Consider the following 14,554-nt stretch of genomic DNA (forward strand, 5'->3'; position numbering starts at 1 on the left):
TCCTTTCCTTTCCTTTCCTTTCCTTTCCTTTCCTTTCCTTTCCTTTCCTTTCCTTTCCTTTCCTTTCCTTTTTTACCATGTGATTTCTTTTTAATCTCTAAAGATAATCTTCAAAAACACACATACAGCTCTACCTCAATTCCTTTGGACTGAGCAGGAGAGGAAACATTCAGAAAGAATTTCACAGAAGAGATGAAAAGATAGAAAAGATATAGTTCAAGCAGAATATATATGCATGGGCTGCTCTGAAAGTAATGCCACCTATTTCATGATGCTGGCCCATTGTGTTAGAGGCAGATGTTGGTGGTATGGCAGTAGAGGTTGAAGCTTCCCACCAGTATTCTACCACATTTTGTTGCTGTGTGACAGATGGGAGAGAAGGAGCAGTCTGACAAAATGGCATCTGACATGAAAGTGTGTATGGACCAAAGAGGTGTCATTGCATTCCTCCACTTGGAAACAATGGCACCCTTTGGCTCACTAAATGTTGATGGAAACCAAACAGTGGATGTGAGCACAGTAAGGCAGTGGGTGGTGCATTTCTGCAGTGCCATCAAAGATGTGAAAGATAAGCTGTGTTCCAAATGGCCACGCACAAGCTGTCAACTCCACTAGTGCAGATTTTTATGAGTTCAGCATGTATGCCCTTGTTCATCACTGGCAGAAAATGCATAGCTAATAAAAAGGTAGTGATTGTGTTGAAAAAAAGTGTTTTATTGATGATAATTTGCTCTATCAAATAGTGTTACTGTGTTCTTTGTAGCTGTTGTAGTTTCCACAGAAATCATAGAATCATAGAATGGCCTGGGTTGAAAAGGACCACAATGATCATCTAGTTTCAAACCCCGTGCTATGTGCAGGGTCGCCAGCCACCAGTCCAGGCTTCCCACAGCCACATCCAGCCTGGCCTTGAATGCCTCCAGGGATGGGATATCCACAGCCTCCTTGGGCAACCTGTTCCAGCGCATCACCACCCTCTGTGCGAAAAATAAATAGGAAGCATTGCTTTTAAAGCAACCTACATATATTTGCTATAAAATGTCCATCATACCACGCATTCAGTATAAGTCTGTGACCTTTTCTGAAGATGAATGGATTCTCTCTTGGGGATCTGTCGTATTGTCTATCACAAATGGCCTCTGCCAACAAAGTGTTGATTCTTTTCCTGACAGTTGAATTCAGAAGGGAAATGGTCTCAACTATATATTTGACTTTCACAATGACTGTGTGAGGTATTTACTCATAGTAGGAGGTAACTGCAGACTAAAAGATGTTTGTCAATCCTGGAAATAGCCAATATGCAAAGATGCAAAGTAATACAGAAAACTAGATCATGTATTGTTTAAATTTAGACTTTTTGAGGTCGATGTTTATAAAAAATATCAGTGTTTTGCTATAAGTCAGTACTGTTTAATGATTGTTTAGTGGCAAGCTACCTGCAGTAAGGCCCTCTGGCATGGGATCATTCCATGCTGCTCAGGACATCTGCTGAGGTGGAGTATTTTGCAAACTGGTTGTCCATTGACATACACTCTGGGTAGCCATCTGACAAAAACTGCATGAAGTCAATGTTTCCTGCCAGGAATCAGCAATTTTTCAGTTAACTGCTTGCGTGCATGCTCTTGGTCCATGCTTAAGTGCAAGACAGCATTATTTCAACAAGAAGCAAGATACCTTGTGCTGTTGAGAAATAAGAGCATGCACATGGACAGTGACCTTTGCTAACACTTCTTAAAATATCAGGCTTTAAAAAAATCAGGCTAACAAAGTCTGTGTGTGTAGGAAAGACTGATATATACATGATATATTCTAGCTATTAGCTTAATAATCAGAATAATTTAAATCCACTTTAGGATGCTTACTTACTCTGACTGAAATTTAGACCAGCCTAGAAAATTGATCAGTGTATGTAGTTATACAGATTTACCTGCGACTGCTCATAGCATTGTTGAAAGCTGCCTCAAAACTGCAAACCACTTTGTTTTATGATGCAACCAGCTCCTTGGTAACACTTAGAATCATGGACTCAGGCTTCATATACTGAATGTCATAGAACAGGACTATTCCACAACTTAATGTTTATGGAAATACTAATATTTCCATAAACCTGACTATGCCAGAAATGAACTTTTAGAGGATGGCATTGACTAGGTTCACTCTGAACAGGGTTATTGACACGGAAAATACAGGCTGTATATTTGCAAACTGTTATCAAAAATTGAACGTTGTTAGCCACAGTGTTAGCAATCAGCACAGAATCCTAATTTTTTAATTTATAGTTAGCAAAGGCAAAAGTTCAAGTGCAGTAATATTCAACTATCAGTAAAAATGTGTGTTGCAGGAGAGACGTGGGGAAATGTAAATGTAGCTATGTACAGTTAACTTTGCTTCTTAGCTAGTTCTGAGGAATCAGAACAGTACTTCCATGTGATGTTTACCCATCTCTAAACTGTGTATTTAGATTTTACACTCAGCGTGACTTTTTTTATTTCATCATGGGAGCTGCCTGCTTGCATTCCCTAAGACTGCAGAAGTACTCCCTAATAGGCAGAAGTGGTAAGATTACTTTGCTTCAGTTTTGAATAAAGCTGCTTTCATCTAGGTTGATACATCTGACAAACTCAACAGGCATTTACTACTCCATTACACTAAAGCTGGTAATGTTTCCACATTTCTTCACTTTATAAATAGAGGTTTTCTCACCTCTAAGTGTGAAATATTTGTGGAGAGAAGACACTTGTGTTTTGCCTTGACCTAACTATTTGAGGTCAGATCCAGAACCACCGCAAGGTCTACTTTGACAAGGTGCACCTAAAAAAAGACTGAAATATGTCTCCGCAGGAGTTTCTAATCAGTATGGCAATTCTTAAGTCACTCTTTCAGTTAAAAATACTTCACCTTTTGTAGTGGAGGCATACATTTATTTTTCTTATGTATTTTATTTGAATAATCTTCTGTGAAAAATATGAAGTTTTATTTGCTCAAAGCTAAATGACATAGAAAGTCCAGACTTTTGCAGCTAGTTGGTTGTTGTCAGTTTTGTTTGCTTGGAAATACAGATCAGTACCTGCACACACAAAGACCTGTGGCATCCTGGCGTGTATCAGAAATAGCGTTGCCAGAAGGAGCAGGGAAGCAGCCATGCCTCTGTACTCAGGTGGGGCTGCATCTCAAGAGCTGTATTCAGTTTTGGGCCCCTCACTAGAAGAAAGACATTGAGGCCGTAGGGTGTGTCCAGAGAAGAGCAACGAAGATGTGAGGGGTCTGGAGCACAAGTCTTATGGGAAGCAGCTGAGGGAACTGGGATTGTTCAGTCTGGAGAAGAGGAGGCTCAGGGGAGACCTTATGGCTCTTTACAATTACCTGAAGGGAGGTTGTGGTGAGGTGGGGACTGGTCTCCTCTGCCATGTAATCATCAATAGGACGAGAGGAAATGGCCTCAAGCTGCACCAGGGGAGATTCAGGTTGGATGTTAGGAAATAATTCTCCGAGAGAGTGGTCAGGCTCTGGAACAGGCTGCCTATGGAGATGGTTCAAGAAACATTTAGATGTTGTACCGAGGGACATGGTTTATTAGGAAATAGTGGTGGCAGGCTGATGGTTGGACTGGACGATCTTGGAGGTGTTTTCCAACCTTGGTGATTCTATGGTAAGTGCACAAGTATGCTCATTTCTCAAAAGTTGTTTTTTTGTTTGTTTTGTTTAAAAAAAAAAAAAAAGTTAAAGACTTTAATAAAGTGTGAAATAACACCTTTGTGATAAGGTGGCTACATCCTTGGCAGCATTTGATGATCTCTGCAAGTATGATACTCAGAACAAAACAGAAACAAAAATCCTCAGCAAAAAGAACAGCAAAGGCCAAATACAAAGAAGTTTCTTAGAAGACAGGTTCAGATCTTGGCTGAGCGAACAAAACCTTTGACTTGTTGAGGTACAGCATTGGGTGTTAAAATTTCTACAAAAGTTTATTGCAAGTGTGAGAATGAACATCCAGGGAAAGCCTTTGGCCTCTTTCAGCAAAGTCGGCATTTAGCTCTGGGAACGTGATCAGCAACACACTCATTGACATTCCTCAGCTGGGTGAGCAGGAACACTTAGAGAAGTGCTTCTCTGAATTATTTCAGTGATGCTTTGGGAGCAAGAACCGAGTTGTGTTAAAAAAATAATACTTCTCGTTGTTCCTCATATTAAAACACTTGTCTGTCTAAACATCAAAGTGTTTGTCACTTTTCTCACAACTCAAGATGTTATCCCATGCCCTTCCTTGCTATTTCTTCTTTTCATACCCAATCTACAAAGGAAATTAACCATCTGTTTTCTACACTGGTCTAATATTCTGTTAACTCGACAGGAACTGTTAACAGTCCAACAGAGGTTGACTATCCAGAAGGAATATTACATGTAGAGGATCCCTAACTTTTCACCACTTTTAGCTAAGTTTAGTTAGAAGTAAACTATCCTAATCCTTTAGCTCTCATTACTGTTTTGTTAGTGATAAGCAGAGCAAGTAAAAGAACTTCAGTGTTACTATTTACTAAAAATGCACTATCTTGATAAAAAAAAAATACAACAGCAAAAGTTTTAGTCACATTTACTTTCATTAAAAACTTTTAATATGACTTCCTCTAGCATTTACAGTAAAATATGTGTTTTTATTTTCATTCTGAGTATGTTTGTGACTAAGTTCAGCATTCCACGTTGGTTGATTTGTTTATTTCCCTGGAGCGTGAATCATGCTGCCCTACATACCTCAGCTACAGTAGTGACTTTCTAAAAATGCAAAGATTTCAAAGGATTCTTGAAACAAGGCATTTGTTTTCTACTGAGCAGTGCTTTAACAGATAGTGAACCAAATTAATGAATCAGAATAAACATTAGAAGGCTTTCTGCTTAATGGCATGCTTTGAGATTTATTTTTCCACCTCAAATCACAAAACTTTTTACAAAACGGTAAATCTCTTTTCAGTCAGCTTGCAGGCTTTTCAGTCTTTCTTGCAGGTGCACTTTACACAACAGGAAGAGAACAGATGAGAGAAAGGAAATACATCAGTTTTATTTAGTAATCTCCTAAAAAGAAAGTAGACATCTCTGTTGTTACTCTTCCATGACAAAGAAATAAGAGTTCTCTTCTGCTGTTTTAGTCTTTGTTTCTTCGTATACTTTTTACTACTTTATTTGCCATCTTTTGTCTGCTGAAGGGAAAGAAATCACCATCCCCGACAAAAGAAGCACAAGAAGCACTAAGCAGCTTTCACCCTCAGTTATGATTACAGCTTACTGAAATTACAAGTGAACCTTTTGAGTGCTCCAAGTGAGGAAGTGTGAAAAGGAGCAAAAATATTCTCCCCAAATTTAGCTAGGGGTTAGTACTTAGTATTGAACTGAAATACACCTGTCTACTAAATGTTCCAGAAATTAGGTATTTCATAACATTTCTCTCTCTAGGCCCAAATTTCTAGGACTACTGTAAATGGCAGTATGACTGTACTTTCTCATTTGAAGAATCCATATCAAGTATTTCTTTCTGTCTACCTACATGTTCACTTGTCATATTTTAGACATAGTTGTTGCCAAAATAAAACAACATCTTTCTTAAAGGATATTTATGTAACAGAATGCATGTTTACAGTTTTGAAACCAGAGGTGAGGTTTTATGTTGTAAAATTATTCTGCAGGAAATTTTCTCTTGAGTGATTCATGGAAACTCCTTTGAATCATATTGTGCTGGAAGCCTGGAATTTCAGGAAAGCAGCTCATAAATAGAAGTATAATGTAATTATAATACTAACAAACAACCAAATAACAACAAAAAGCAACAAAAAAACCCAACCAAACAACAACAACAAAAACCTTTCTTGCTTTATTTATGACATTTTCAACCAAAAGCACAAGTGACAAAGACATACTGTGATTGCCATGGGGAAAGGACTTTATATTACCCCAAATGAGATGGAAATGTAGTACTACTAGACACAATAGTGGGGAAGCATGTTGAAATGCTGTGTTGTGAATCCAGCAGCTTAATCTTTCCATTGATGTAAAAAGCAGAACATCAAAAACAGTGGTGACTGAGAGCAGGAACTGCTGGGGGCCCATGTTTCATCAGCAAGAAATTCAGGATTAATGATCCAGAAAGATTTGGCAAAAGGAAAGGCAAAGACGAAGTGGTGATTTTCTGTACTCCACATTTCCATAAGAAAACTTGCAATTCTTGCGTACCCTGCAGGCCCCCTACTCCTCTGCAGAAGGCACTAAGGAACTACCACTGCTTGCGATGGAACTATCACTTCTGTAGCTCCTTATGATGGACAGTTTCCTTACAGAAAACCATGCCAAGGGGACCCACCATATTTGGAGAGGTCTTGTAGGCACAGCAGCAAAGCCCAGAGCCTTACAATCCCAGTTCAAGGAGTGCCTAAATCTGGGAGGCAATTAGGTTTTACTGACAGTTCTGTCCCGTAAGTGTACAAAATCTGCCTTTAACCTTTAATGGCTCTGAATCCTAACTGTTTTTCATATTTTAGCATGTGTGTGGGTTTTCCCCTTCTTTCTTATCATTGTGTACTTTCTGAAAAAGCAAGTTTGTGTCCAGTTCTGGGCTCCCTGGTGCAAAAAAAGACAGGGGTCTCTTGGAGAGAGAGTCCAGTGGAGGGCCACAAAGATGATGAAGGGCCTGGAGCATCTCCCCTATGAGGAAAGGCTAGGTGACCTGGGTTTGTTCAGCCATGAGAAAAGAAGACTGAGAAAGGATCTTATTAATGTTTACAAATATCTTAAGTGTGGGAGTCAAAGCGACATGGCCAACCTCTTTTCAACGGTCTGTGGGGACAGGATGAGGGGAAATGGTCACAAATTAAAGCATAGAAAGTTCTGCACCAATACGTAAGGAACTTCTTCACAGTAAGGGTGACAGAGCACTGGAATAGGCTGCCCAGAGAGGCGGTGGAGACTTCTATTTCTAAGTTACCTCCTCTGGAAATAGTCAAGACCTGCCTGGATGCCTACCTGTGCAGCCTACTGCAGGAAGCCTGCTTTGCAGGGGATTGGACTCCATGATCTCTAGAGGTCCCTTCCAACCCCTGTGATTCTGTGATTTATTAGCTGCTTTCAGAAAATTTGTTTGTGATTATTCCTTATATAAAACTCAGTGTAACAGATATTCAACAACTTTGTGCCTGATGTGAAAGTTTTAATGGAAATTTTCAACTGTACTTCAACCTCACAAATACATATGCTTCTTATAGGAATAGCATCTGGAGGTGAGGTCGCTCAGTCTCCAAGTCCAAAAGTCTTTCACTTTCACAGGCTTAACATTAAAGTTCTGTAAGTACTTTGGAATAGATAAAACTTTTCTGTTTGTTTTGGGAAATGTAGGGTTGCTAGGCATGAATGGCTGTCACTTGACAAAGATTTTTAAGGCAATAGTGGGTTCATGTTTACTATGGTTAGTCATGGATAGAAGAGTTTAAATAGATGGCATTACATTTATTTTTTTTTTTAAGAGCTGTGTGTCAGTTAAATGCCTTTTCTAGTTCCCCTGGAAATTGAAGAGTTGGTTTAATTCTTGATACAACTCCACTGACAAGAACAGAATTTCATCTGCAATGAATTTAGCTCAAAGTATTTTTTTCATTTGTGGTTATGTGTTCAATTTCATGTGCATGATGTATTCAGAACACATCTCTGCCTTCTTTGCAATTCCTATTTCCTTGTTATTACCTGTTTGATACTGACTCTCACTATTTCCAAATATTTTATTTATTGATCAGCTCAAGAAACTACAGAAATAGGCACACACCGAACTTCTTACTGCCATGGCTGTGCTTTTTAAAATTTTTCTGGATTGCACTCTGTTTACTTTTAGAATTGAATATTCCTTTTTCACTTTAGTAGAAGCTTCAATTTTTTTGCCAGGTCTCAAGACTCATCAACAGTTATGTTGTGAAAGGGCTAGGAAGTTAATCAGCAAAAGCTTTGCTCAGAAATCACCATTTTTCGGCAGAATGGCTTTTGCCAACATGAGATACTTAGTACTGTGGGTCGACCACTACTCTGAGGGACAGCCACACTGCTCCAAAGTTAAGACTACTTAAGACTACACAATTACATTAAAGGTCTTATTTGACTAGATCTGAGGTTAAGTGGCACTAACTACTAGCCTCTATTGTGGCAGGAGTGTCTTGGAAAGAGACACTTGCATTAAACAGTGGAGGTGATCAGAGTCCACATGTAAAGGGATATGCTTGTACTCACTCTCTGTTCCTTTTTATTCATAAAAACACCATAGATGTATCCAAAGTTATCAGATAGCTTGGCCTGGAATCCTTGAAAGGTTGTCATGGTTCTATGTTTTTTGTTTTTTGGGTTTCAGTATTCCACTACACATCATGTAGTGTACGGGGCATTATCTTGTATTCCGGTGTTATAGTAAAATAACTTTTTCCTCCATAGATTGTTGCTGCTGCTCTTTTCCTCCCTTCCTTCCTTCCCATTTTTGTGGGACTGGGGTGGGGGGGCAGGGCAGAGGCCTGATGCCCCCTGTCACGGACGTAGATTGATCTGGTCAACTCCATGACAAAGGTCCATAGTCCCATTCTTCCAGAACATGCTGCTCATCGACCATCTGCCTTTCACACCATTCATTGCCATTTCTTCAATTTTTGACTCTTGGCTTTTGTAAAATTACATCCCTGTACTACATGCATGCATCTAGCACTTTGAGATATGAGTTCCTGTTTGCAGCTGCTAAATAATGCTGCACTGTCTACAGTAAACAAGCCAATCCATAAGCTACTTGTGTCTGCCAATAAAGGTTTATAAAGGTCAGACAGTGAAAGCATGGCCCTTTTTTGTAGACTGCAAAACTGAAACTCCTTTTGCAGAATTACAGGTGACACCGATAAGATATCTTTCAAAAACCGAAATGCAGCATCTGTTCTTTTAGTTAGAAGAAGGTGTGTGACTTCTTTGGCTGTTCCCTCTAACCTTTAAAACACACAATCTGTCCCTGGCTTTTGATTATACATGGCCTTTCTCTTACATACAGTTCATATCATAGATATACAAAAAATAATTGATTGCGTGTTCTCCTTTCCCCACTTACATATTTACTTGGAATAGATTGCTGTTTCATTGGACAAAAAATAAAAACAAAAAAAATCTCAAAAACTATTCAGTATTACAAGACAGCAAGGTCTTGGCATCCAGAGTATATGGAATGGATTTAGCTCTTGAGGAACTTACTGCATAGTGTGCTAATGCAGACATCAATTTGATTCCAGTTTGTGATTTAATCTGTGTCACAATCACATGACAATGAAGTGTGGTAATGGTAATGTATAGGCTGTAAAACTATCAGAAAGCCATTCAGCTGGGAAAAAGTAGCTATTCAAAGCTAGAAATAAATGAGACAGATAAAACAATGCAATAAGTGGAAGGGAGAAGGCAGTTCTCAGAAGATTATTTTAATTGATTCAGTTTGTTCAGAAGTAATATCAAATGAAATTCAGCTTTTTAAAATTAATATTTAATTAGTATACTAAGCACGTTTGCAATTTCTGCTTTGACATATTGCTTCTCTTTCTTGACATTTTCTCTCTAGATTTTCAAGCCAAGTGTTCATGATATGATCAAGCTAGCTTACAGAGAACAAGAACACTCTTTTGAATAATGGTTAAAAACGGATCCCACCTGGATGCTGAAACGCTTGCAATGCTTCAAAATAAAGCTATCTCCATCACTCTCCCAGTGGTATATACAGTGGTGGATATTATCAGTATTCCTGGCAACTTTTTCTCCCTTTGGGTGCTCTGCTGGCACATCAAACCCAAAACACCTTCTGTTATCTTCATGATCAACCTGAGCATCACGGATCTCATGCTGGCCTGCTGCATTCCCTTCCAGATTTCTTATCACATTAAGGGCAATCACTGGACCTTTGGCAAGACTCTTTGCAGCCTTGTGACTGTGATGTTCTACTCCAACATGTATTCTTCCATACTGACCATGACCTGTATCAGCATAGAGAGGTACATGGGCGTGGTATATCCCATGAAGTTGATCAAGTGGAGGAGAAAAAGATATGCCCTGGGTGCCTGCGTGGTAATGTGGATTTTCTTGCTACTAGCTTTCTACCCATTGGAAAGCACAGATCTGACCTATGAAGTGAAAGAATTGGAGATTATAACCTGTTTTGATGTCCTCAAATGGGAGATGCTGCCCAACTTCGCAGCCTGGGTAGCCTTTCTTCTCACCCTATTTGTTGTGCTCTTCCTGATTCCTTTCATTGTAACGGTTGGATGCTACATCGGCACCATTCGGAAGCTTATTCAGACATCAAGCAGATATGGTAACAGGCAGAAGACGAGATCCATCTACCTGGCAATTATAGTTCTTTTGGTATTCATCACTTGCTTCGCCCCCAATAATTTTATCCTACTTGCACATATGATTGTCCGTCTGTTTTACAAAAGGAGTTTGTACCCTGCTTACAAGTTCACCTTATGCTTAAGTTGCCTCAACAACTGCATAGATCCCTTCATTTATTATTTTGCATCTAAAGAATTTTACCAGAAGTTCATGCAAGTTTTTCGCTCTAAGGTACCACTGAGTGACAGCCTGGAAGCCAGAAGAGAAAGCTTATTTTCTGGCAGGACCATGTCAGTCAGGTCGATGTCAAGTGGACCTATGGATGGCTTAGAGGGAGTGAAGATCTGTTTGCAAAGGCAAGAAAGTGTGTTCTAGCCTCAGGCAGGAAAGCACCTGTGAGTTCCATATGCAGAGGCCGATAACGTTTTGTTGTTGAATAGCTACGCTGAAAATAACTTTCTCCAGTGACAGACATCAAACCATATTCATACTGTGCATGCTACTTTAGTAAACAACTGTTTGCTGATAAGAAGTGCAAGCGCAAAAGAAACTGAGTTTATTCAAAAAACCACTGAAGAAAACCCAGCATAGTTTTTTAAGGGTTAGCCTGGAATTAGTCCAAAGGATAAGTTTAGAACAAGAACTACATTTCAGATGTATGATTCCAAGCATTACCCAAAGCTTGATGTCTTAGATGAATGTGAAATATTGCTGTATATGAGTTAAAGCTTATGCTGACGAGGGATTTGGGGGAGTTATTTTTCTAAGCAATGTGCTTTGTTTTTTTTTTTAATGTATTGCTATCTCTCTTGTATTTCTATAAAAGAATGAGTAAACATAGCTTGTCATTTTACCATTAATGCTTAATACATTGCCACTGTGAATTCACCACAACACTCACCCAACTGTTCATCGGAATCAAACCACACTAACCTTTGAAAAGGTTAGACTGACTCATATTGTTTACTTCAATTTTATCTTATCTTATGCTATATTTCATAGCAAAATATCTCATGCAGTGAAAGAAAAGCTAAAACAAAGAGTATTTGAGACAACTTCAACTGCTGCATGGATTACATTTTCATTTTCTGAAATTATTAATTTCTCAGGATGGAGAAGGAAGTAAAAGAAGAGAAGATAACTTAATGTGTTTAAAGTAAAAACAAAACAAAAAAGAAAAAAAATACACACACACACAAAATTCACTGCTTACTTGCTTGGGACTATGGCATCCAAATCCAGCTCATTCAGTGTCACTTTCTTTGAGCACACCCTACACAGTTGCCTGCTCTACCCCTCTAAAGAAAAAAACAATAATAATAATTTAAAAAAGCTATCCAAGACATAGCACAGTACTTTCAGTAGTTTGGACATGTGCCTCTATTTACCTACTCTGTCTGAAAAGATACACAGGCTGGGTTTTTCCTAAGAAGTCCCACCATCACAAGGCACAAAATTCAGTTATACATGTTTTGCAGGCCCACATGATAATTTAGCATGATTTTGCCTTGCTTTCAAATCCCTCTTCCATCCACTTAAAGGATTACGGCTTTCTCTCTACCAAAACTGTTTTCAACACTTTGGCAGAAACTGTTTTGTCACTCATCCTAATGTCCCCTTCTTTCTCCTTCTTCTTCTTTTTTTTTTTTTTTTTTCTGAACATGCAAATAGTTTTCTTTGTTATTTTTTCCATCTCTAGTGTGGATTTTCATTCTGTTTGTTTTTGAATTTAATCTTCAAGCACTTATTGCATCCTGAAATGTGGTGAAAGGTCTCTAATGTAACTGACATCAAACAGAGCAGAAAAGGAAGAAGCTTTGCACGTTGGACATCAACTGTTATATTTTTGAAAATACTGAATTGCTCCTTTTGCAATACAGAAAAGCTGCTCACAACTGACTAAAAATGTTCTTCTCTCCAACTTCACTCAACTCACCATAACACTTCATCCTTTTCTCAATCGTGCATCAAAAGCAATAGGAACGTTATCCCATGCAGGTACTTCTTCATATCAGCTGGCCTCCAGTTAGCTCAGATTAGGTAAAATTTCAGTTTTTGTTAAAGGGATTGTTTCTCAGAAAAGGAATATGGAAGTGAACAACATTTTGAATTTGATGGTGCATACTATGAAGCTTTGGGGGTTGTTTTAAAAGAAGAAAATAAGAAGTTACTTCAAAAATAGCCCAACGAACTGCTCTTTGACACTGGAAACATGTCCTCAAGGGACACCAGAAGGTGTAAGACTACTACCCTCCTTGTTCAGTGTATGTGAGTTTGAATGTATTTATATGTGTGTATGTACATACATATAAGCGTATGTTGCCATTTAAGAAGTTGTTGTGCAGTTCATATCTATACTGCCTTCAGTTGAGGGAAACACTGTTTCGCACAGCATTCTCCTAAAGAACCTGGCAGCCTGTGGCTTGGACATGTACACTCTTTGCTAGAATAAAGAACGGCTGCATGAACAGGCCCAGAGTGGTGGTGAATGGACTTAAATCCACCTGGTGGCTAGTCATGGGTGGTGATCCCCAGGGGTGGGCACTGTGGCCTGGTCTGCTCAATACAATACGACCTGGATGAAAGCACTGAGAGCACTCTGAGCAAGTCTGCAGATGACACCAAGTTGGGAGGAAGTGTCGATCTGCCTGGGGTAGGAAGGCCTACAGAGGGATCTGGACAGGCTGGATCACTGCACTGAGGCCAATGGGTGAGGTCCAACAAGACCAAGTGCCGGGTCCTGCACTTTGGCCACAACAGCACCAGGCAATGCTACAGGCTTAGGTCAGAGCGACTAGAAGACTGTGTGGATAAAAAGGACCTGGGGGTACTGGTCAACACTCAACTGAATATGAGCCAGAAGTGTGCCCAGTGGCTAAGAAGACCAATAGCATCCTGGCTTCTATCAGAAATAGCATTGCCGGCAGGAGCAGGGAAGCAATCATCCTCCTGTACTCAGCCAGGAGTACAATCATCTCCTGTACTCAGGTGAGGCTGCACCTCAAGTACTGCATTCAGCCTGGGGCCCTCACTACAAGAAAAACATCAAGGACCTGGAATGCGTCTGTGGAAGGGCAGGGAAGCTGTTGAAGGGTCTGAAGCACAAGTCTAATGAGGAGAAGCTGAGGGAACTGGGATTGTTCAGTCTGAAGAAGAGGAGGCTCAGGGGAGAACTTATTGCTCTCTACAATGTGAAAGGAGCTTGCAGAGAGGTGGGGATAGGCCTCTTATCCCACATAACTACTGATAGGACAAAAGGGAATGGCTTCAAGTTGCACCAGGGGAGATTCAGGTTGGATACTGAGAAACATTTCTTTCCTGGAAGAACGGTCAGGCACCTGAATGAGCTGCCCAGGGAGGTGGTTGAGTCACTGTCCCTGGAGGTTTTCAAGAAACGTGTAGATATTGTATTAAAGGATGTTGCTTAGTTGGGAGATATTGGTGGTAGGTGGATGGTTGGACTGAAGGATCTTGGAGGCCTTTTCCAACCTTAGTGATTCTATGATTCTATGATTTTACGATTCTAGTATGAGTTCTGGATGACATGTTTACTTGGATTGCCTCTGTGGCAGTAATTTTACTGAGAAGCTATGGATATATATAAGCTCATGTTCTGTTTGTTGTTATTGTTGGGTTTGTTTCTTTATTGCTTAACAATTTAATGTCTGAATGTGCTTGAACTTGTTTATATAATAATAAATGAATAAATAAACAAACCATGAAAAGGACATGATTTAAGATTTGTTCGCACCTATCATGTGCAAGTTACTTCTCTGCTTAGAACAAGTCCTGGAGATCAAGTTATTAAATAAAATGAATTGGTTTTCCATTGCTATTGACCCTTTTCTCTACATCTCTGCAACTTTTAAAGTTTCTTACTTTTCCAAGCACTCTGAAGACTGACTTTTTTTTCTTTTCTCTGTATACCTGTTCATTTATTCTTCTATAGTAAAGCTTATGTATAAATACTAGAGGCTGGCAATTGGATGCCCACAAGAAAAAAAAATGAAGAACTCATTGTTGAAATAAATCTTGTACTATCTTTCCTCAATTATGGTGCTCTTGATAGTCTTAAAAGGAGTTGCTGAGAGCAAGATTTCAATCATGCTACTCATATGTGATATATTCTTCTGGATTACAATCATTTTAGATTACATCTTTGTGCGTAAGTGTTATCTCGTCAAAC

General features: G+C 39.3%; 1 protein-coding gene across 5 annotated transcripts in view; it reads left to right on the plus strand.

Annotated features, from left to right (window-relative positions):
• Nucleotides 1–14,093, plus strand: part of P2RY8 (P2Y receptor family member 8) — a 31,131-nt gene extending 17,038 nt beyond the window's left edge. For 3 of the 5 annotated variants that reach the window (XM_042810873.1, XM_042810874.1, XM_042810878.1), the window contains exons 3-4: nt 7,245–7,323; nt 9,602–14,093. In XM_042810873.1, the coding sequence (XP_042666807.1) occupies nt 9,670–10,743 (1,074 nt within the window). In that variant the 5' untranslated portion in view covers nt 7,245–7,323; nt 9,602–9,669 and the 3' untranslated portion in view covers nt 10,744–14,093. The remainder of the gene's footprint in view (nt 1–7,244; nt 7,324–9,601) is intronic. The other 2 variants (XM_042810877.1, XM_042810876.1) reach the window with 1 other exon arrangement.
• The last annotated feature ends 461 nt before the right edge of the window (nt 14,094–14,554 follow it).

This window comes from Centrocercus urophasianus, unplaced genomic scaffold (genome assembly GCF_019232065.1).
Source record: "Centrocercus urophasianus isolate 14NV4802_14NV808 unplaced genomic scaffold, USGS_Curo_1.0 seq_12, whole genome shotgun sequence".
NCBI classification, from domain to species: Eukaryota; Metazoa; Chordata; class Aves; order Galliformes; family Phasianidae; genus Centrocercus; species Centrocercus urophasianus.